The following is a 24,239-nucleotide window of genomic DNA, read 5'->3' as shown; positions in this document are numbered from 1 at the left end:
CTCTTTCACATTATTTTAAAAGTATTATACTGGGGCACCTGGGTGGCTCAGTCGGTTAAGCGTCTGACTTCAGTTTAGGTCATGATCTCATGGTTTGTGAGTTCGAGCCCTGCATCGGGCTCTGTGCTGACAGCTCAGAGCCTGGAGCCTGCTTCAGATTCTGTGTCTCCCTCTCTCTCTGTCTGTACCCCGCTCACACTCTGTCTCTCTCTCTCAAAAACTGAATAAACGGGAAAAAAATTGTTTTTAATGAATAAAAAATGTATTATACTGTTTAATAAAGCAAGATTTGAGAAACTAAAGTAGCCTTTTACCTAATTACAAAAATGTTTTAAGGAAACATTAAAATTTTATATTTAAATTTTTACAAAATAAATGGAGAGATTTTTTTCCAGTAGGCACTTTAGAATATTCCAGAATATTCATTTCTTTTACATATGCTTTTTCTAACTTGAGTAGGAGTTGATATAGAACTGTTGCTATGGTGAAGTGCATTCTATTTTGCAGGGTATAAATTTATATATAGGGATAGTGTTGAAAAAGAACTTACTATGTAAAACTCAATTTAAAATAATTTATAGGTGTTAATTATAAAATATAGCCTGAAAATAATTTCCTGAAAGTCAAATGACATTGTTGCTTTTGATAATCATGTAATTTTAAGAAATGGTCTTTTGTACATGTGATTATAATATACTTTTCTGGATTCTGTCTTATGTGAACTTATTATAGTTCTTCTGAACAAGCCAACTTTCTGCCTACTTCTCCTCTGCCAGTTTGAAGAATACTCTTTTTTTCACATTTCACAATTTTGCATTTATTTATGAATTTTTATTAGCATTATTTTGTGAATATTTTGTTCTTAGCGATTTTGACGTACTTTGTGTCAGTATTGTGCATGATATCAGGCTTATAAAGAAGAAAGAGACAGACTACCTCCCTAATGTGGTGGGAGACATACTCAATTACATTAACACTAATAGAATATTTAACACAAACCATGAGGGAACTAACAGACTACCTGGTAGGAACATTGGCCCCAAACTTGTACAGGCATTTCAAAGTAAACGGTATCCCAATGGTCATTCAACAGACTATCATTTATTTTCTTGACCTGCTGTATATTAGCTTTTATAGAATACAAAAATATAGCAAAGAATTAAATAGAGAGGAACTGTGACTCTGAGGTGTTTGGGTAACATTGGGTGAAGATCCTAATGTGAAGGTGAATATGAAGACCAAGAGAAAGGTCTGAGCTGGAGTTAGGGATTTTAGGATGATCATGATGTATGCACAGGAGTTTAGATTCTGGATCTCTCAGGGAAATTATGTAACAATGTAAAGAAGGCTGATGAAAAAAAAAGCCCTCTCAGGAGCTAACACTGAAGGAGTAGTTTCACTAAAAGCAGGTTTAAGTGAGGACTTTCTAAGAATCTTTTAAACATATTTCCCCTACCTTACTTTCAGAATTCAGAGTTCTAGTTTAGTCACACTTGCTCCAGTGGTAACCAGATGCTACTGTGTATTTCTTCCTATCCTGTGACACCTATCTCTGCCACATCTTCTAGGAAACCTTGGTTTGACTTCTCCAAGCAGAATTGAAAGGAATACTCTTTTAAATCCTCTTTTTGTTTCCCTTCCCGATTCACTGCATAATCTGAGTGTTTGTGGACTTAGCAGCGCTGGATTTCCCCATGTCCATCTTGCCCATCTCCAGTTCAGTTCTCCATTCTGCAGCTGCAGGGCTTTTCCTAACCTGTCCTGTCACTCTCACACTTAAAATCATGCTTAAAATTCCAGCCATGTAGTTCCCAAGTTACCATGCCTCTGGGACTTGGCAGATGGCATTCCCTCTGCCTAGAATGTCATCTTTCCCCAACACCATCCACTCCTGCCTCACACACACCCACAACCCACCCCATCCCGCCCTCCAGCTCCTGCTGTTCTTGAAGTCTTGTCTTGGATGTCACTTTCTGCACTGAGCCTTTCCTAACCACTGCTGGGTTGGGTATCTCATCACTTGCCCGTTACACTCTTATTTCTCCCCATTTTAGTACTTACCCAGTTAATTATAAGTGCTTTTGTATGTGGTTCCTAGTATACTGTAAGCTTCATGAGAAGGGAATAGGCTTCTCTGGCTAGTTGTAATGCTGCTGTCAGTCACAGTTCTCTGGCATTTAGCGGGCATCTAATCATATTTGTTAAATAAACAAGGATTAGCTATAAGCCTTGAGCAGTCTCCAAATCTCACTCTCAATTTTTGCCCTTTTTTCCCACAAAATGTTATTTTTTAGGATGTTGTATGGGAATATCACAATTTCCTGAATAATTATACTGTAGAACTAGAAGGAATGTTAGGGATCATTTCGTGTAACCACCTCTTCTTACTTAGGAGGAAACCAAAGCCCAGAAAGGGGAAGTTGACTTGCCAGAGGTTACCCAAGTTGAGTACTCTTGAACTATTTCCCAGAACACAAAGTATTGTCAGGCAAGCCAATGCTTTTTAATCTTCTTTACTTTTTCACTGTCTTGAAAATGATAAGGGTATGGTGATAAACTGGAATGAAAGGAAAAGGAAAATGTTGCTCAGAGCCAAAGGACGTTGGCCCAAGGCTCTGGCAACCCCAGCCCCAACTGCCACCTTGAGGATTAGGAGGTCAGCTTCTTAGCATACCTGTGACCCATGAGGCAGACCAAGACATAATGTGCCAAGATAATTCTGCTTGGGAAATGCCACTGCAATCCCGTGCAGTCTCAGCACTGTTTATTTATTAAACCAAATGACTTTCTAATAGATCGATTTTTGACAGCAACTGAAGTTGGAGTTTTAGTTGGTTGTTGGGTTTTTTTTGTTTGTTTGTTTTTAATGTAAGTAATATAAATTCCCCTTATTGGGAGAGGGAAAGGGAAAATTGTGGTTCAGTGTTTCTCAGTTTGTGGAAGGGAAGAAAATGAGTTGAATGTGCAAAGCAGGAAGGTTCCCAGGAAATACTTGAACCCTGTGGATCTCTGTAACCCCAAGGGAAGTCCACAGCCCAGCGGTGGTGGGTGGACACTGAATTCCCAGTGACAATCCCTTCTCCTGAAATCAAGAAGGGGCTTTAAGCACCTCAGCCCCTAGCACTGTGTGGCACATAGTAAGTGCTCACACATTTGTTACATGAATGATGCTTGAAAACAGTAAAGATGAGGGTGTACTGGAGGGGAACAAGATCACCAACTTCCCATTTCCTTCCTTCTCCCAAGATAAATACTTCTAGGTACCCTAGAAATACTTGCTTTGACTATATAAAAGACTGATTATACTAATTTCATAAGCTATTTATTGACTCTTTGTACCTAATTACCAAGCAGAGTAGCAGTAATGCATACCATAAAAATATGTCTGAGCACTAAGCTTAATTTAATTCTGTGCCTGAATTATTCTCATAGATTTTGCTATAAATGTGATTTTTGTATAGTATAATCATGGGATCATACTGTTAAAAAAAGTAAGTAGAGGAAACATTAATGGCACTTGAACGTTTTTTTCTGTTACTTCTCACCCCTGGTACCCATTTCTTCCTGCTTCTGAACCACTGAGTTAAAGAAGGATATTTTATATAACTGATGACTTTTTAATGGGTTCTGACCTGGGCTTCTCTCTTCCTGTCCATAACCCATCTCCATTGATTGAATAAGTACTCATTCCTTATGACCCAAAAGATACTACTGCCTCCTCAGAGCTTTCATCATTACTCTGGTCAGAAATAATCTCTTTTAAAAAACTGAGAACAAACTGAGGGTTGATGGGGGGTGGGAAGGAGGGGAGGGTGGGTGATGGGTATTGAGGAGGGCACCTTTTGGGATGAGCACTGGGTGTTGTATGGAAACCAATTTGACAATAAACTTCATATATTGAAAAAAAAAGAAATAATCTCTTTTATCCAGGCATTTTCTTTGTTTTGTTTTTAAAACTCTTACCACGTACCACTTGTTGGTACATAGAGGTAGTGGGAGAGTGCCTAACAGTGATTGGAGAGGTAAATTCCAGTCCTGTTCTGCCGATGTTTTGCTATCAGCTTGGATAGCTGATAGCAAATGAGGGGATTAGGTTGAGTAACAACTAGCTCTTAGTGGAATATAAATTGGGCAGCATCCAGGCATCAGAAGGATTTGGACCCTTTCCTCAGCATCTCAGCTTATAGTCTGTACTCCTCTCCAGCCTCATTATCCCCTTCTGTTTGTAGTTCACCTTGGGTTAAAAGTGCAAGGATTTGGCTAAGAGTTTGTCTGGAGGAGGCTTTCGCTAGGGAGTCTCTTACTGTAACCTGTTATTGATTGACATTTTCAAGGAATAAAACACTTTGAAACTGCCAAACTTTTTCAGCAGTTTGCAACTATTATAAAAATAGTTCTACCATGAGCCTTTCTTGAAGATAGATGTCGATATCGGTACCTGTCAAGGAAAGAAGGCTTTTTTGTAAAAAGCAGCTAATGCCCAAGTCTTGGAAATTAACATGTGACACTTTTGCTGTTTTATTTATTTAATTTTTTTTGCTATACACCTCCTGACTTTAGCACTGTTCTGACCATCATTTTAGTGTACCCAGTGATGGACCCATGGATGCTGGCCCTGCACCAGAGTAGCCCTTGTCCTGTTTAGCAGTGACTGTGACTCTCTGTCATTGAGTAGGGATCCCCTATGAGACATTTGTCCAGAGATGATCTTTACTTAACATCCCAGTTCTGCTACTTAGTAGCTGCGTGTTACTGGACAAGGTACTTAGAGTCTCCTGGCCTGTGTTTCCTTGCTGTAACATGGAAATACAGTAGTACTATCGTTATCCTGTGAGGCTGTTTGTTGTAAGAGCTAAATGAGATGGTGCACATCAGGTCATCAGCACAGTTATCTGTGGCACTTGTTAGCTGCAGTGTTCTTATGGTACCTTAAAACCTTTTATGTTTTCATCTCTGCTTCGCTTCTCTTTCCACAGAAGACAGAATTCAGTGTGGAAGTTGACTAGTTATCTCAAAACTTACTGGTTTAGATTCAGTGTTTGATTCTTGATATCCACTGCTAGGCTCTTACTGACTGATGCTATCCAGACAGACATCACCAGTACCAAGGTAAAAACTTGAGAGATTGAACTTTAGTCTCCCCAAAGGTTCATCGAGGCAGTAGATGCCATCCAGAAACATAGTCCCCATGGTGGAGTACTTCCGTGTTTGTTTACTGTCTTTTATTCATTCAGCCATCCATCTGTGATTTTCTGAGAGCTTGCTCTGTGTGCAGCATCACGCTCAGTACCTGGCATAGGTCTGGGCACCATCTAGGCTGTCCAGTTTGATGTGTTCTTGGTAACTTCAGTAGGTTCCGAAAAGGGTAAAGAGTTTTTGCCAATTTTCAGCTTCTCGCTATTCTCTTGCAATGTTTCCTCATCCTGACTGGTTTTCCAGATAGATTTAAGGTGTTTTTCATATCTAGGACCTTTTGATGTGTGGACATCAAAGGACATATGATCCTTGCTGAAAGGTAGATGCATAAAATACATGTGTGAGATTTCTTTTTTCTTTTTTTAATATTTATTCATTTTGGGGAGAAGGTAGGGGAAGGGCAAAAAGAGGGATAGAGGACCTGAAGCGGGTTCCCTACTGAGGCTGACAGCCGCGAGCCTGATGTGGGGTTCAAACTCACTAAGCACAAGATCATAACCTGAACCAAAGTCAGACACTCAACCAATTGAGCCACCCTGGTGCTCCAGGTGTGAGATTTCTTGATCATTTCCTCACTAACTAGGTTATCTTGGGAACTGTAGAGGACAGGGAGTTCCATATTCCTGACTAGTTTCCAGAGAGAATGCACATGATTTTTTGATATGTCAGGGTGGTGAATATCCCTGTTGCAGTGCCTTTCACACAATAAATTCATATATTTGACCAGTACTTATTAAGTGCCTTCTTTGTAGCAGGCCATGTTGTATTTATTGGGGATGAGCAAGATAACCTAGTTCCTCTCATGGGAACTAACTTTCTAGCAGTGACGCTGGTAATAAGTAAACAAGAAAATTAAGGAAATTTCAGAGAAGAGTAAAAGATATAAAGAAAATCAAATGGGTGTCATGATAGAGTGTGACAGGGCAGAGGGGCTTAAGTAGATTGAGTGGTCAGAAAAGGTCTCTCCTGGGAGTTGATGTTTGAGTTTGGACTTGAATGACAAAAAGGATCTAATCAGGGAAGAGCACCCCAGATGCAAGGAACTATGGAAAGGCCTGGACAGCTTGGCACCTTCCAGCAGGTGGAAGAAGAGCATAAACCCAGCCTGGCTAGTAGTAAGTGAACGTGTGGAGGGTGGGAGGAGACTGGGCCAGAGAGGCAGGCATGGCCTTTTGGCAGTGGTGTGGAATCCAGGCTTTATTATTAGAACACTGGGGAGCTGTGTGAGGGCTTTTTAGCAGGAGACCAATTCTGTTTTCATTTTTTAATTTTTTTATTCATTTTTGAGAGACAGAAAGACAGAATGTGAGCAGGGCAGGGGCAGAGAGAGAGGGAAACACAGATCCGAAGCAGGCTCCAGGCTCTGAGCTGTGAGATCAGGTGAGATCATGACCTGAGCCGAAGTCGGACGCTTAGCTGACTGAGCCACGCAGGTGCCCCTGTTTTCATTTTTAAGACCATCACTCTGACTGTTATGTGGAGAATGGACTGTGGGCAGAGAAGCAAGAAGACCAGTTGGGATCTACTGCAGTGGTCCACCAGGATGGTGGCAGTAGAGAGGGGACAGGCAGTATTTATGCATCTCAAAGTCCCTCCTGATTCTCCACAGTGTCTTTTTTACATTAGTGTTTACTAGAGTGTGCCCAGTGTATAATTTAGCTCCCATTGGAGGTATAAATATTAGTGCTTATTGGGAAGGCAGCCACTTTGTCACCTAAAAATAGTTAAGTGAGTTGAAAGCATTTCATTCCTTAAAGCCTCCAAGTTAGTTCTCACCTGAAATCTTCAAATCCTGGATAGGCCTGGAAAGTTCACTTTCACAGAAGTGACCGCAAGTCTGGGGCGCCTGGGTGGCTTAGTCAGTTAGTCATCTGACTTCAGCTCAGGTCATGATCTCACGGTTTGTGAGTTTGAGCCCTGCATTGGGCTCTGTGCAGGCAGCTCAGAACCTGGAGCTTCTGATTTTCTGTCTTCCTCTCTCTCTGCCCCTCCCTCTACCCCTCCCCCACTCGCATTCTGCCTCTATCTCAAAAATAAATAAACACGAAAAAAAAAAAAAAGAAGTGACCGCAAGTCTCACTGCGGTCCCTGTGCACCATTTCCCCCAAGCACTTCGGACAAGTGAATTCCAGTTTCCCCTCTTCAGTTGAACACAAAGCCACATCTCCAATGTCATATGCCTGAATTTGGACCTACTATTTTTCAGAGAATCATAGAACTTGAAGGTGAGAGATCATTTAATTCACCCTCATTTAAAAAAAAAATTTTTTTTAACGTTTATTTATTTTTGAGACAGAGAGAGACAGAGCATGAACAGGGGAGGGGCAGAGAGAGAGGGAGACACAGAATCTGAAACAGGCTCCAGGCTCTGAGCTGTCAGCACAGAGCCCGACGCGGGGCTCCAACCCACGGACCGTGAGATCATGACCTGAGCCGAAGTTGGACGCTTAACTGACCAAGCCACCCAGGCGCCCCAAATTCACCCTCATTTTAGACACTAGGGGACTGAGAGCTACACAGTTGCACTGACCTGTCACTACCCTGTCAAATTTTTTATTCTCATTGGATGAGAAAACTGAATCAAGCACTAAGTGTAAATGCTCTTTTCTTTCAAGGCTTTGGAAGGAGTACGGTGTCTACAAATAAAAGGTGTGTAGGAGTACCTGGGTGGCTCAGTTGGTTAAGCGTCTGACTTTGGCTCTGGTCATGATGTCACGGGTTCGTGAGTTTGAGCCCTTCCTTGGTCTCTGAGCTGACAGTGTGGAGCCTGCTTGGGATTCTCTCTCTCCCTCTACCCCTCCCACAGTAGCGCGCTCTCTCTTTCTTTCTCAAAATAAAGAAACAAAAACTTTAAAAAATTACCTTAAAAGTCTTTAAAAAGATAAAAGGTATATATTTTTATTGTTCTTACAGCTTTCCTAAATTATTAAAAGAATTTTTTTTTCTTTTTTTTTTTTTTTTCCTGTGCACGTCCATCAGCCCCCTTCATTGTTCATTGAGTTTGGTAATTGCACTTCAGGCAGCTCCACCAACAATGCCTTCATGGTTCGGGACCTCATCATGGTGCATGTAACCCATCTGTGGGTCATTTCCCTTGTGTTACAGTCTTTTACTTTCTATTATATGTTTCTCTTCTGCTGTTCTATTTTTATGTAACTGTGCTGGAGGTCCAAATAACAAAATGTCATTTGGAAGTTACATAAATTTTTCCTGAATCTATAAATCAGTTTATAAGAGCTATTTGATGATTCATGATGATTATTCATGAAATGAATAATTAAATCTTAAGATTATTCATTTAAATAATTTTTAGCTAATATTTCAAACAAATGAAAAAGTGTAGAAAACAGTATAATAGACACCTGTTTACCTTTCACTCAAATATCATAGAGAATGAACTTTCGTAATATGAACTTGAGATTTATTTAAAGTAAAATGTTACAGATATAGCTAAGGCTTCACATAATTGCTATTTCTTTTTCTCCCCCTTCACCTCCTCTTATTGGTAACCATTATCCTGATGTTATTTATTATCCTTGTGCAAGGTTTGTATTTTTTATATATTTGTATTTTAACTGTATATAATTTTGTGTTTTTAAAATGTACATAAATATGGCACATTGCACCTATCCTGTTGTATACTGTTTTGTAAATGATTGTTTAATAATTGTATAGAATACATCTCATTTTCCTGATGATACATTCTTTCCATTTTTTGTCTATTATGAATACAAACAGTACTAGAGTGAACAGTCATAGAAATATCTTTCTGAGTACTTGTGTATCTTTCTAGGGTAGATTATTAAGAGAGGAATTGCTGGGTCATGTAGACCAGTATACGCAATCTTTAAGCATTTCCAAATTGTTCTCCGTATCCTTGCCAACATTCTGCATAAATAGACTTTTAAGCCTTTTGATGATCTGATGAATGTGAAAGCTGTCTTTTAAAAAATATTCCTTCAAAAATTTTCACCGTTAGTATTTCTTTATTCCTTCATTTGAATGTTAAGAATAGCTTGTAGATCCCTTGAAAAATCCTGCTGATTTCGTTTTCCTTTTCCTGATTAAGAAAAGTTTTCGGCTTTGAGTGTTTCTTTTTCTGTAAATATCCTGTCTGTGTCCTTTGCCCATTTTTTCATTGTTTTGGTGTTATTACTGTGTAGAAGTACTACTTCTTTATGCCTTTTTATTTTGTGTTTGGTGGCTTAATATAATTTTTTTAAAAAGTTGCTTTTCCTATTTCTTTCAGTAAATCATTCTCTATCTTGATGCTATTAAGCTGTTTTTCTATGTTTTCATCTAAAAGTTTAAGGTTTGCTTTTCACAGTTAATTCCCTCATCTAGATTTGATTTGGGGCCACTGTGTGAGTTTCAGGCCTACATCTATTTTTTTTCACATGGGTACCCAGTTGTCCCACCGTTGTTTGTTGAACATAGCATACATTGTTTTTGCTGATTTATAGTCCTATTTCTGACCTATACCAACTCATTTGTATTTTTTTTGTCATTTTCTTTTAAAGTTTTGTTGACAATTTTTCTTGGGGTTGTCTTTCTTTTGATTTGAAGTTTATTTTCTTTATTCTGAGAGAGAGAGAGAGAGAGAGAGAGAGAGAGAGAGAGCATGTGGCAGTGGGGGGCGGGTGGTGAGAGAGAGAGGGAGGGAGGGAGGGAGGGAATCTCAAGCAGGCTCTGCGATGTCTGCACAGAGCCTGAAGCAGGGCTCAATCTCATGAATCGTGAGATCATGAAAACCAAGAGTTGGACACTTAAACACCTGAGCTACCCAGGCACCCCTGATTTGTAGAAGTTCTTTATGTATACTGGATTTGAGTCTTTGGGCAATATATAATCTATACATGTAATCTGTGTTGTAGCTTTTCATTTCCTTAATGGCATCTTTTGGTTAATAGTATTTAGTTTTGTTTTTTCTAATTTTTTTTTACCTTTTATTTACTTTTGAGACAGAGAAAGAGACAGAGCATGAATGGGGGAGGGGCAGAGAGAGAGGGAGACACAGAATCGGAAGCAGGCTCCAGGCTCTGAGCCATCAGCCCAGAGCCTGACGCGGGGCTTGAACTCACGGACTGCGAGATCGTGACCTGAGCTGAACTCAAACGCTCAACCACCTGAGCCACCCAGGTGCCCCTAATAGTATTTAGTTTTAATGTACTCCAATTTTTAAATCTTTCTTTAGAGTTAATTATGATTTATGCCTATTAAAGAAATCTTTCTCTACCCCAAGGTCGTATATTATTGTCCAGTTATTGTATTGTATTGTATTGTATTGTATTGTATTGTATTGTATTGTATTGTTTTTTTGGCTGTCAAAGCTATAATCTACCTGACATTGATTTTTGTTTATGTATGATGGAAGTTAGGAATCAGGATTTCTTATTTTTCTATATGGACATCCTTTTGACCAAACCCCAGTTATTGAAAAGACCATCCTTTGTGTACTTTGTTACAATGTCACTTTTGTCACAAATCAAGTAACTGTGTACGCATCAGTCTGTTTCTGGACTTTGATATATTCCACTGTATGTCTTTGTGCCAGAATCACACTAATTTATTTATTTATTGTAGCATTATAATATTGAGCCTTTCAGTCCATGAACATAGTATATTCTTTCATTTAATTAGGTCTTCCTAAATTTCTCTCAAAAATGATTTATAGTTCGCTGTGTAGAGGTCTTGGTCATTTTGTTAGACTTATTCCTAAGTATTTGATTTCTTTTGATATTGTGGTAAATTGTATCATTAAATTTCTTATTTTCGGGGTGCCTGGGTGGCCCAGTCGGTTAAGCGTCTGTCTTCGGCTCAGGTCATGATTTCACCGTTCGTGAGTTCAAGCCCCACGTCATGCTCTGTGCTGACAGCTCAGAGCCTGGAGCCTGCTTCAGATTCTGTGTCTCCCTCTCTGCCCCTCCCCCGCTCACACTATGTCTGTCTTTCTCTCTCTCACAAGTAAATAAACTTTAAAAAAAATTTAAATTTCTTATTTTCAATTACTTACTGCTGAAATCTAGAGATAAAGTTTTATATTTATTTTATATAAAGATCTTGTTTAATTCATTTATTGACTATAATAATTTTTATAGATTTCTTTAACTTTTCTGGTAACATAATCATGACATATAGGAATAATGAGATTTATTATTTCCTTTCTAATAATTATACTTTTTATTTCCTTTTCCTGCACCTGCCCTTTTTTTAATGAGTAGATACTGAATTTTATCAAATGCTTTGGAGATCGTCATCTGATTTGTCTCCTCTGTTTTCTTAATGTGGTGAATTATATTGATTGGCCTTTGATTATTAAACCAACCTTATACTCCTTAAAAACTCTAAATTGTTTATATAATATAGCTTTGGATTGGTTTAATGTATATTCATCCATATATACATAATAGATGAAATTGGTCTGTAATTTTTCTTTTTTATTATGTTCTTGACAGGTTTTTGGTATCAAGATTGTGTTGGGGGGTGCCTGTGTGGCTGACTCGGTTAAGCATTCGACTCTGATCTTGGCTTAGGTCATGTGAAGCCTGCTTGGGATTCTCTTTCTGTCTCTCTCTGCCCTTCCTTCTCTCTCTCCTTCAAAATAAGTAAATAAACTTAAAAAAAAAAAGATTCTGTTGAACTTTTGGAATGTTTTGGTAAGAGTTACTTTTGTTTGGTTTTGTAGAAGAGTTTTTGTATAAGATTAGTGCTGTTTCTTATATGTTTGCAAGAATTAGTGGGAAAATTATCTGGGTTTGGAGTTTTTTTATGGAAGGGCTTTTAATTACAGATGTAATTTCTTTAATAGATACAAGCTTATTCAGATTGTATTTCTTGTGTTATTTTTGCCAATTTTAAAACAATCAGTTCATTTTATTTAAATTTTTTAAATATTTGGTTATGCCAGATGTTTGGTTATTTATAACAGGTTGATTATTTTTAAGGCTCTGTAAGAGAAATAATTTTATTTTAATCATTATTTTCATCATTCTACTCATGCAAAGTTTCTTTTCTTGTTCTTACTGTGCTAGGCTCTTTCTGTTCCAAGAAACACAGATTCACTCAAGTTCTTTCAAATAATGGAGTTTTATGACACTCATTATAAAACCACATGTAACCATGAGAGAAAGGAATCACAGGAAGAACAAGATCTCTAGTACAGTTTGGCTTTAGCGAGACTGGAAATGTCTGGTTAATTAGGGTATAAGACAGCTTTAGAGATGGAACAGATTTTCTTTTTATCCCCTGAATAGTAAGACTTTATAATATTTTACTTTGAGACTCTCATTATTTGCATGTGCATGAAGTTTCTCAACTCCTTTAGGCTCCTTTGCTTCTTCTTAACCTTTTATTGCTAACTACCCTCTTTACCCCTTGTTCTGTATAATTTTTCTTCATACTTTGTTTCCTCATAAGTTAATACTTATGGTCCCCAGTGCTTTGTGGTCTTGTTCTGTGTTTCTTTTCAACCTCTACTCCAGATACCAACTGATTGAATCTCTCCATGGTTCTCAGTTTAAACTCCCAAGAGATTATATGGTTAGTTTCAGAAGACCATTTATGTGAGGCCATGTCTTGGGCTCTTGGTCAGGTACAGAGTGGCCACTCTTGACCAGGCAGGTATTGCCCAGAGTGGTGGGTTCACATAGCACAGCACATGGATGTCTCGGGCTCACTCTCTCTACAAAGGGCTACAGTTGGACAGTTTCCCTTAGGATGAGTCTATATATGGCAAGTACTATAACTGGTTAATAGAGGCAAATTCTAGAAATTAAATTAGTTCAAGTGTTTGAGCTTTGCTGCCTCCTTTACATCCTCTGGTGAAATGCCAGTGAAAAATGCTGATAAAAATGATATCTAGAATTTGGTATTGTAAATCTCTTTAGTAGTCATCTGTCTATACCTGAAAAAATTCCTGTGCTACCAACCCAAATTAAGGCCTTGGGCAATTAGCTGTATAATACCTGTAAGGTTTTTGTTTTTTTTTTAATGTTTATTTATTTTTGAGAGACGCAGAGAGAGACAGAGCTTGAGCAGGGGAGGAGCAGAGAGAGAGAGGGAGACACAGGATCTAAAACAGGCTCCAGGCTTTAAGCTGTCAGCACAGAGCCCGACCTGGGGCTTGAACCCAAGAACCGGGAAATCATGACCTGAGCTGAAGTCAGACGCTTAACCGACTGAGCCACCCAGGCGCCCTATAAATACCGGTAGTTTTAAGATAGACACATTGATTGGTTTTAAATGTAAGCAATATAAAAAACACACAAAGAGGCAGGTAAATGAATATTTAATGAGAAAGCCATAGTAGTTATCTCATTTAGGTTGCTTCTTGTTTTTTCCTTATTTATACACAGAAACAGTCATGTACATTGCTAAAAATTCACTGTTCTGCAATATCATGGTTCAGGTTTAAGACAAAAAGCCCCTCTTTCCATTTGTAATACTTAATTGGTAACATATTTAAATATCATAAAGCCATCTTTTACTTAAGGCATTCCCACTTATGGAATAAATTATAGCTGTTATGTAAAAGCCCTTTGGGTACAATAAGTGAAATTGCTTTTTAATTTTCTAGGGGGACTCAGAGAGAGTAATGATAATTACTGGACCAAACATGGGTGGAAAGAGCTCCTACATAAAACAAGTTGCATTGATTACTATCATGGCTCAGATTGGCTCCTATGTTCCTGCAGAGGAAGCAACAATTGGAATTGTGGATGGCATTTTCACGAGGTAAAAACATTAGTTCTATTTGAATGTATTTCTGAAAATAAGTCAGGCCCACATTGTCACATGAATTTTCTGTGTACATATTTAGATGAATAGATTTGCTCTTAAAATATTTAGAGCTTAGGAGCTTAAAGAGAGCATTTCATCATGAATATTAATACCAGAGGAGTCCAAGGAGAGCATTTTGTCCACTAGTTTTCAAGTTATTTTTGGTTACTAAGTTCTTACTTTAAAGAAAATCTTATATAAAAGATGAATATTTAAACAGATAAAAGCAGATCTGCTCTGCCTGAGTCAGAGTGGAAGGCTTACAGACTTGACTGGATGGGCTCTGCAGAGTACAGTCTGAAAACCAGCCCACCCTCCTCATTTTATAGGTGGGGAACTGACATGGAGAAGGGCACTGCCCAAGATTATGTATGTATGTATGTATGTATGTATGTATGTATTTTTAATGCTAAGAACATTACCCGTAACTAAGTCTTACCCTTCATTTATAAACCTAAATTGCATGTCATGTTAGGAATAGAAGTGAAATATCCTGGTCTCACTAATAGGAAAATCATAGTTCAATCTATTTATTCAGATTTATCAGTTCCTTATCAGTATAAGAAGTATCTTATACTTCTTAAGAGCATGGGCATTTTTGGAAAAATTAAATATAGTCCATATGTATGTAGTCAGATTATGTGTATAAGTGTCTGATTGGTTGTGCAGCTGCATATTTCTATAACACTTGACTTTGGAATCACATCAGAATATATCACATACTGAGGCGCCTGAGTAGCTCAGTCGGTTGAGCATCTGACTCTTGATTTTGGCTCAGGTCATGATCCCAGAGTTGTGAGATTGAGCCCCACGTCAGGTTTTGTGCTAAGTGTGGAGCCTGCTTGGGATTCTCTCTCTTTATCCCTCTGCCCCTACTCCACCTGTGCGTGTACTTTCTCTCGTGCTCTCTCTCTAAAATAAAAGAAAAAAAAATACACGCTGATATTGATGCATTTAAGTAGACATTAAAATACTTTATCTTAGGGACGCTTGGGTGGCTCAGTCGGTTGAACATCTGACTTCGGCTCAGGTCATGATCTCGCGGTCTGTGAGTTCAAGCCCCGTGTCGGGCTCTGTGCTGACAGCTCAGAGCCTGGAGCTGCTTCAGATTCTGTGTCTCCCTCTCTCTCTGCCCCTCCCCCGCTCATGCTCCCTCCCTCTCTCAAAAATAAATAAACATTAAAAAAAACTTTTAATAAAAAAAATACTTTATCTTAGAGCTTGGTTTTTAACCTGAGAGTAAGCAGGGACACCTAAATTCTGTTTGATACCATATCACCAAACAGATGTTATTTTTTTTTTTTTTAATTTTTTTTTCAACGTTTTTTATTTATTTTTGGGACAGAGAGAGACAGAGCATGAATGGGGGAGGGGCAGAGAGAGAGGGAGACACAGAATCGGAAACAGGCTCCAGGCTCCGAGCCATCAGCCCAGAGCCTGACGCGGGGCTCGAACTCACAGACCGCGAGATCGTGACCTGGCTGAAGTCGGACGCTTAACCGACTGCGCCACCCAGGCGCCCCAAACAGATGTTATTTTGATCTTTATATATTTGTAGATAAATTCAGTATAAGAAATTTAAGGACTCTTTCTTTACTTTTTAAATTGTAATTAGTCTTCTATCTTGTAAAAATAAATATACTAGGTATTTTATTTTGGTTACCTTAGTAGGGAGAGTGACAGAAATTTAACCAAGGGAAAAAAGATTAAAAGGAGAAGAGGGAAAGAGAGAAAGACTTCTTGGGCAAAGTAAGATGGTTTGACTGGAAGAGAATCTTGTTAGTGAGCAGAATATCAGTTATGGATATTTTTAGATATATATGTATTTTAGATATAAGTAATAGAAAAAAAATAAGAGTTTACTTTTCTCATACAATAAGAATGCTTGAGGTGCGCTGTTGTTTCCGCTGTTGTGGTGGTTCTGCAATATTTTTGCCTTTCCCTCATAGCTGCTAGATAGTTGCTGTGACTCCAGGCATCACATTCATGTTCGCATGTGGGAACAGGAAGAGAGAATGCCACAGGCTCCCCGGCCTCTCCACCCGCCCCCCCCCTCCTTCTTTTTTCAGGAAATCAGTGCCTTTTCAGAAGCCTCCCAGAAGACTTCCACATATATTTCATTAACCAGAATTGTGTCTCATGGCCATAATTGCAAGGGAAACAGTAAGAATTTGGTTTTGTCCAGCTTTTCTTATGAAGTTAGGCACATATTTAGGAATGGATTCAGAGATAATCAGAAAATAGTTTTTGCCTATAAGAAATGAATTCAGTGATAATAATAAAAAGTTAAACTTTATAATAGTAATATATTTAAAATACCAGAAATAACATTCTTACCAATGTATAGTGACTGTTTTATGCCCCTTATATTAAATGCTTTTATAAAGTGCATTCAGGGATAGCAAGTATAAGCCTTCTGAAAAAGGACAAACCACACTAATTTCAAGAAATTTAGGTATTTATTCATTTTAATTTATTCTTTTATCCAGCATATATTAGCATCTAATATATAACAAACAGTGGGACTGCCAAACAACCATATTTTCTGTTCTAGTGAAACTTACCTGGTGGAGATGATCAATATTAACCAAAAAAATTACATAAAAAATGTGAAATTGCAGCAGTGACAAACATATAAAGGCTGTGTACAAGATGCTCTGACAGTCTGCGAGCAGGGTATGAGCTGGACAGGGAAGGCTTCCCTTAGCAAGCAACTCTTGAGGCCTATCTGAAGGGTGAGCTGACTAATCAAAGGAAGAAAGACAATTTCAGACGGGGTATGTGTGCAGAGTCTCTTAGCATTAAAAAAAAATCATAGATAAGGGACTGAAGAGTGACTCTCTAGGAGAACATTATTCTAGATGAAGTTGAAGAATAGGTAAGGGCAAGTGACACAGAGTTTAGAGGGTTGGGACTTTTTCCTCAGCCATGAGAAACCATTGAAGAGTTCTAAGCAAGGCTTGGCATGATCACATCTACGTTGGCTATAATGCAGGAAACGTTTGGAGAAAGGACCCAGTAGTAACCTTATCAATAGACTCCTGCAGTGGTCTCGGTGAGAGGTATCAGTACTTTGGATGAGGTTTGTAATGTTAGTTTGAGTGGAAAGGAGTCTCATTTGAAAGGTGTTCAGGAAATAAATCAACAGGGGTTGGTGATAGAAGGGATATGCAGCTGAGATGAATGGAGTGTCAGAGATGACAGTGGTTTATGCATCTGGTTTGGACAGTGCTAACATTTACTGGAAGAGTGTGATTTTCTTTTTGCCATAGATCCTGACTTTTATTTTTATACATAGTAAGGAGAAATACTCAGACATTCTAGGGGAGCTGTCATATAGGCAGTTGGATATAGAGTCCAGAGGAAAAGATGAAAAGTAATGATATAAATTGGCTGTGAGACATCTCTGTATAAGTGGTAAGTGAAGACCTGGGTGTGGCTGAGATCATGTTAGCAGAGAGTATAGTGGAGAAAATAAGGTCCTAAGACTGAGTCTTAGGACTACCAACATGTCATAGGTGAGTAACATGATAAGCTAGAAAAACCAACAAAGGACAAGTAGCCAGAAAGGGAGGACAAAACCAGGATGTTACAGTGTCAGGGAAAGACTCCTCCAAGGAGAAAGTGGCCAGCAGCACAGAGAGGTCAGGTGAAAGGAAGCCTGAAAAGTCAACTTCGATCTTAACAAGGTGGCTGTCACTATTGACCTTAGCAGGAGCTGTTTTGGTGGAATGGTGGGACCATACTCCGGTTAAAAAGGGTTAAAGAGTGAGTGAGAGGTCAAGAAATAGAATGTTAGTACAGGTGTCACCAGGGCAGCTTGGCCAGGGGGAGACGGTGAGAGATCCAGTGAGGGACTTGTTTTGTTTTTGAATGGTAGACTTGAACATGTTCCAGAGGGATATGTTATATCCATAAATTTCTGATTTAAAAAATGCCTTGATTACCTTGGGGAATATTAGAACAAGTTAGTAATGATACTTCTAACAAAAAATCATTAGTCACTTTGTAGAATGAAAATTGAAAAATAGAGAATCAAGCAGCCAGTCTGTCTTTCCACCCAGGTGAGAGAAAGTTTCTCATGATGGAAGTGTTCCAGCTAATAAGCAAAGAAGGAACGACAGAATTAGTGTGTCACCCTTTTTTTGCAACCCCTCCAGGGTGGAGTTTTTCCAGAGAAGTGAATGGAAGGGCAGAGGGAGTTTAAGAGTTGGCCAGTGTATGTTGGGAATGGTGGACCATGGAACTTTAAGAAGAGGGCTGACAGCACCAGGGAAGGCACGTGGTAGGTGGGCTAGAGTCCTGAGAGGTTTCAACAACAGTCATGGTGGAGGTGCTGTGTGAGCTGGAATGGGCAGCTTTTGAGATGAAACAGTTCATGTCTCTGATGAAGTCCAGGATGTGAGTCTGGTGATGGATGGCTGAGATAGAGTAGAGAAGGAGATGGGCAAAGAGGAGATCTAGGATTGAGCTGGATGGTGTTGGCTGGTTTAGCCACGTGGACCTGAAGGGCTACTGGAAGCAATGGTGGGGCTCTTGGTGGAGACAAGATACACGCCAAGTATTAACAGCTTTGATGAATGAAGGGGAGTGATTTGAAACTGAATAGCTGCAGCATGGACAAAAGGAGGATGTTACGGTCTGGTGGTATAACCTCAAAGGAGCTATTTTTATTACAAGAAGGTAGAGCCTGGAAGGAAGAGCGGTGAGCCTGAGAATCCTTGCAGTATCAGGTGAGGCAAGGAAGCGAATAGCTGGTTCTCCTGAGAGGGCTGCAGGGGAGGGACTGGAGAGGAAAAAGGAGGGAGTGCACTTGTGGAGAAGAGAGCAAGGACACAAGAGAGCTGGCTGGTTATTTGGCAGCTATTCCGAAGTACCTAATGTTTAGGTTTAGGAGGTGAGTGAGGCAGAGAGTTGGATAAAACGTGAGAAGTGTAGAGCCATATGGACTTGATGTTGGTGCCAAAAACCACGGAGGAGGACACACAGTGTTCCGACTGATCAAAATAAGGAAAGTAGAAGAATGGGGTCTGGAGACTAGTCTGACCCAGCTTGGGCAGTGATGGATCCACAAGCTGTAGGTGCTACACACTGCAGCCTAACTGGGTCAGCCGACTGTAGCCCTGAAACGAGACACACACTGTGTCCTCTGGACTCAGAAGCTCATCAATCAAACAGGAAAGAAATAGATAAAAACATGTGCGAGGGTCTGATTGCAGTGTCCCCACCAGATATTACTGAGTGCCCTCTTAGCCAGTCATGCATCTTTTAATGCTTTAGGCCTAATCTTGGCACCCATTGCTTACTACAGATTATTGCAGAAACTGGTTCCCTGCTCTCTGAGTCTTCCTTTTTTCCTTCTCCAGTCAGTTTTCAAGCCCCTGTGAGGTCCTTTCAGAACACAGCTATGATCAAATCATTCTGGTGCTAAACTACAAGTCTCTGAACAAATCAGTCAAGAACAACCAGATGAACCCCAATCTTTTCAGTCTTGTTTTCTGTTTCTTTCCCTCACCTACCTATGTGTCAACCCAACTCTTCTTTCTGAATTCTAGGAAGCTAGTATGTATTTTCCCATTTGTCTTTTTTCAGTTTATACTATATCCTGGACAAGATATACCTCTCTTGCTATTTTTCTTGTTAAGATTCCACCTCCTTCACGAAGTCTTCCTGGAGCCCCATAGCCACAGTTAATGTTTCTCATCTCTATACTGTGTGTTTTGCCTTTTTTAAAAAAATGTGTATTTGTGTGTGTGTGTGTGTGTGTGTGAGAGAGAGAGAGAGAGAGAGCACACAAGTTGGGGAGAAGCAGAGAGAGAGAAGGAGACACAGAATCTGAAGCAGGCTCTAAGCTCTGAGCTGTCAGCACAGAGCCCGATGTGGGGCTCAAACTCACAAATGGTTAGATCATGATCTGAGCCAAAGTTGGACGTTTAACTGACTGAGCCACCCAGGCGCCCCTGTTTTGCCTTTTTTTTTTTTAGCCAATAATAATATTCCCATTTATTTATTTATTAATCTACAAAAGGAATTGCTACATTGTATGGTAGTTCTTATTTTGATTTTTTTAAATATGAAATTTATTGTCAAATTGGTTTCCATACAACACCCAGTGCTCATCCCAACAGGTGCCCTCCTCAATGCCCATCACCCACTTTTCCCTCTCCCCCACCCCCCATCAACCCTCAGTTTATTCTCAGTTTTTAAGAGTCTCTTATGGTTTGCCTCTCTCCCTCTCTTTTTTTTTTTTCCTTCCCCTCCCCCATGGTCTTCTGTTAAGTTTCTCAGGATCCACATAAGAGTGAAAACATATGGTATTTGTCTTTCTCTGTATGACTTATTTCACTTAGCATAACAGTCTCCAGTTCCATCCACGTTGCTACAAAAGGCCAGATTTTATTCTTTCTCATTGTCAAGTAGTACTCCATTGTGTATATAAACCACAATTTCTTCATCCATTCATCAGTTGATGGACATTTAGGCTCTTTCCATAATTTGGCTATTGTTGAAAGTGCTGCTATAAATATTGGGGTACAAGTGTTTTGCCTTTTTAAAAAAGTTCTTACCACTTTTTGTTTTATAGTTATTGGTGTAAACCTCTGCCTCTCCTGTTGCGTAGTCCATTCCCAGAAGATGATTTTCATGTTTTGTACATTTCCCTTCCCCCTCCCCGAACCTGGAACTCTGCTTTGTACATATATAACAGACACTCAACAACAGGGCTATCGAATGAACTGATCTTTAGGTCAAGATCAGGCCAATAGAAGCTAATCCCATGGGCAGTGGAGAGTTGTTGAAGACTTATGAGTAGGAAGATGATGTGATCAGAGTTACTTACAGTTGAGGTTTCAGGAAGATTAATTTGGCCACACTTTGAAAGATGGATTATACAAAGGGATGATGTAATGCAGTTATTCTTGGGGAGATCCTGAGCATCTTAATTAGACTGACAGAAATGGAAGTGGACAAGGGACAGAGGAGAGATGTTACAGGGTTAGAACTGACAGGCTTTGGTAACTACAGTGGATGAAGAGTGATAGATAAAGAACTAGAGACAAGAAGGCATCAAACCTCGGTGACCAAGAGAAGTGAATGGTGGTGTTTGTCAGTGACCCTAAGAAATTCAGGAAGGGGATCTGTTTTCAGAAGTGATCTTAACTTGTAACATGCAGCACAACTAGGAGGCTGCGTGATAAGATCGCCATTAAATTTCCGTGTCTTAAGCAGAAACTATAGACTGTTAGGAGACACTGGCTCAATAACAAGATCAAAACTCCAGTGTACTAAACACGCATTTTTCTTAAAACCTTACAGTGTACCTGAGTTTTATGCTAGGCCTTAGGGATACAAAGCCGAATGAGACCACGTTACCTGCCCTCAAGAAACTCAGGTGTGATAAGGACAATCCATGGAGGCACAAGGCATTCCATTGCTGTAAGATCATGCAGTGCTTGAGAGGTGTTTGTATATGTGTATTTATTTGCTTGCTCGTTCATTAATATTTATCCTGCCATCTTCCAGAAAGTAGTTAAGTCAGTTTACAAAAGATTCCAAATAGCGTGAGTAAAAATGAGGGTAAGGGCTTAAGATGGAGCCAGAAATGAAGCTTACAGTATTTATCACATAATGACCAACACTGCTGTGGGGAAGCTGTAGATTTGTCTCAAAGGTTTCCATGAAGGTAAACTTGTTCGGTTAAAATAGTTCATAGTACCTAGAAAAACAAATGAATTGCCTAAGAAAACAGCTTTAAAAAACCTGTGTATTTTGTTAGACAACAATTTTTAGTGAAAAGACCAGCTAGTGGCTGACCTAGAAGGTACTCACATGGACCGTGAGCTTTTTCCTCCATGCTGCTGCTATGATAGCATGCATTTATCTTGTGAGCCAGGAGCAGCCTTGAGGAGCTGGACTGGTTACTAGTCACTGCATAAGGGAGAAACTAAGCTGTAAACCTTGCGAACACCAAAGTCATTGTTTCAGTATAGTGGTTTTCATTCTGAATTAACTTCCTTAAACACACCCATTTTTTTCAGCTACTTGGGAATACATTTTACCATTACCTGGTACTGGTGGGCCCATCCAGAGGTAGTATTACATGAAAGAAAGAATATTCTTGTTACAATAACAAAAAAGAGCTGGTTACAAAACCTGGCATTCTGTTTGATTCCACTTTTGTAGGAGAAATTATATATGTAAATATATGCAGAGAAAATCATCTAAATAGAAGGCTATATTCCAAAATATCATGAGGGAGATGGGATTGTGGTGAATGTTCTTTTCTTCTGCTTATTAATATTTTTAAAATTCTAAAATAAACGTAAGAGAGATACAACCTCAGATTAAAGGCAGTATCAGTCAAAATAAGATGTTTTATAGGAGTCTTGTGAAATGCTTATATGGTCACTGTCTGAGAACACTTTTTTCCAGGGCAAATTTCTCTTCCCTACTCAGTAGCATGGCATTTGGACTTCTAAGCCTGAACATTCCCAGGTACTTCAGCATATCAGAGCTTACTTTTCCAAAAAGTTTCTAACCCAGCCTGTATGTAACCTTATTTCTTCCTCCTTTAGTGATGGTTTTCTTGTCTGGATCAATATAGAAGATTGGTGTCTTTAATTTTCATAACACACATATTATCATTTACACACCGAACATCTAGAAACAGTGAGTTTTAACCCTTAATGTACATTGGACTTTTTTTCAATGGAGCTTTAAAAAATACTGATACTTGGACCCTAAACTCAGTAGTTCTAAGTTGGACTGGGGTCTGGAAGTTGACACTTTTGTAAGTGTCCAGACAACTTTGGAGTGCAGCCGAGAAGCATTTCCACTGCCCTTGCTGGAGAGCTCAGTTGTTTAATTATAAAAATAATAGATCCTATTATGAAAACAATTGAACAGTATGATAGGGTATAAACTAACTTTTACCTTCTCCCCAGGTCAACAACTATTGATGATTCTTTGTATAATTTTCCACCAATTTACAGGTATACATAAATCTTCTCTTATATAAATGGTATTATATTAAACATTATGCTATGCAGCTTGCTTTAATTTCCTAATATGTGGGAGACATATTTCTCGATCACTTCATGCAGATTACTCTCACATGTTTTTTTTAATGTTTTATTTATTTTTTGAGAAAGAGAGAGAGAGAAAGGGAGGGGAGGGGCAGAGAGGGAGACACAGCATCCGAAGCAGGCTCTAGGCTCTGAGCTGTCAGCACAGAGCCTGATGGTGGGCTTGAACCCACGAACTATGAGATCATGACCTGAGCTGAAGACAGACACTTAACCGACTGAGCCACTCAGGTACCCCTCGCATGTTTATTTTTTTTAATGTTTGTTTATTTATTTTAAGAGACAAAGAGCACACACAAATGGGAGAGGCAGAGAGAGAACAGGCTGCATGCTGTTAGCACAGAGCCCTATGTGGCACTCAAACTCACAAACTGTGAGATCATTACCTGAGCCAAAATTAGGAGTTGGACACTCAACCTACTGAGCCACCCAGGTGCCCCAGTCTTGCATGTTTTAATGGCTGCACTGGATATGCTGTGCAGAGATTCCTTGTTTCTTTAACCTCAGAGACCTCCATCTGGGATGCACTGCTTTAGTGTAAGGACCCTGTTCCCTGTCTTTTCTTCTGTTCTTATTCTCTTTCCTGTTATAATTGAAGGAGTCTGCATGGACCACATTCATTTATATCCTAGATCCTTACTAGAATATGGTCTAATATTATGCCGTTACAGTTTTCATTCATTTATTGTGAAATAATTCAGACATAGGACAGTCCCATAGGTAAATACCACCCTAGTAAAGTAATAGAACATTTTGCCAATACTATTGAACCCGTAATCCTCCCTGATTCTTTTCCCCTCACCCCATCTAGAGGAACTGCCCTTTTGTCTTTTTTTTAATGTTTATTTAATTTGAGAGAAAAAGAGAGCACATGCTTTTTTAATGTTTATTTAATTTGAGAGAAAAAGAGAGCGGGGGAGGGGCAGAGAGGTTCAGACCTTGAACCTGAGCCAAAATCAAGAGTTGGGCCCTTAACCAACTGAGTCACCCACGTGCCCTGGAACTACCTTTCTTGACTAGTTTTCATCCCATGCATTTCTCTATATTTTTACTCCCTGGGTATGTTTTTTGAGGAACACTTTCTACGTATCACACCACACTGTATATTCTTTTGCACTTGGCTTCCCCCTCCCATGTTATATTTATGAAATTCACCCATATGGATATGTATAATTCTAGTTT

General features: G+C 39.2%; 1 protein-coding gene across 1 annotated transcript in view; it reads left to right on the top strand.

The window, feature by feature from the left end:
• MSH3 (mutS homolog 3) overlaps positions 1-24,239 on the top strand; it is a 188,144-nt gene that overhangs the window by 134,522 nt on the left and 29,383 nt on the right. Inside the window, exon 20 of the mRNA XM_058728381.1 lies at positions 13,772-13,929. Coding sequence (XP_058584364.1) covers positions 13,772-13,929 — 158 coding nt within the window. The remainder of the gene's footprint in view (positions 1-13,771; positions 13,930-24,239) is intronic.

Source organism: Neofelis nebulosa, chromosome 1, assembly GCF_028018385.1.
Source record: "Neofelis nebulosa isolate mNeoNeb1 chromosome 1, mNeoNeb1.pri, whole genome shotgun sequence".
Classification (NCBI taxonomy): domain Eukaryota; kingdom Metazoa; phylum Chordata; class Mammalia; order Carnivora; family Felidae; genus Neofelis; species Neofelis nebulosa.
Note: the sequence above shows the minus strand (reverse complement) of the source record. Positions and strands in the feature narration are given on the sequence as shown.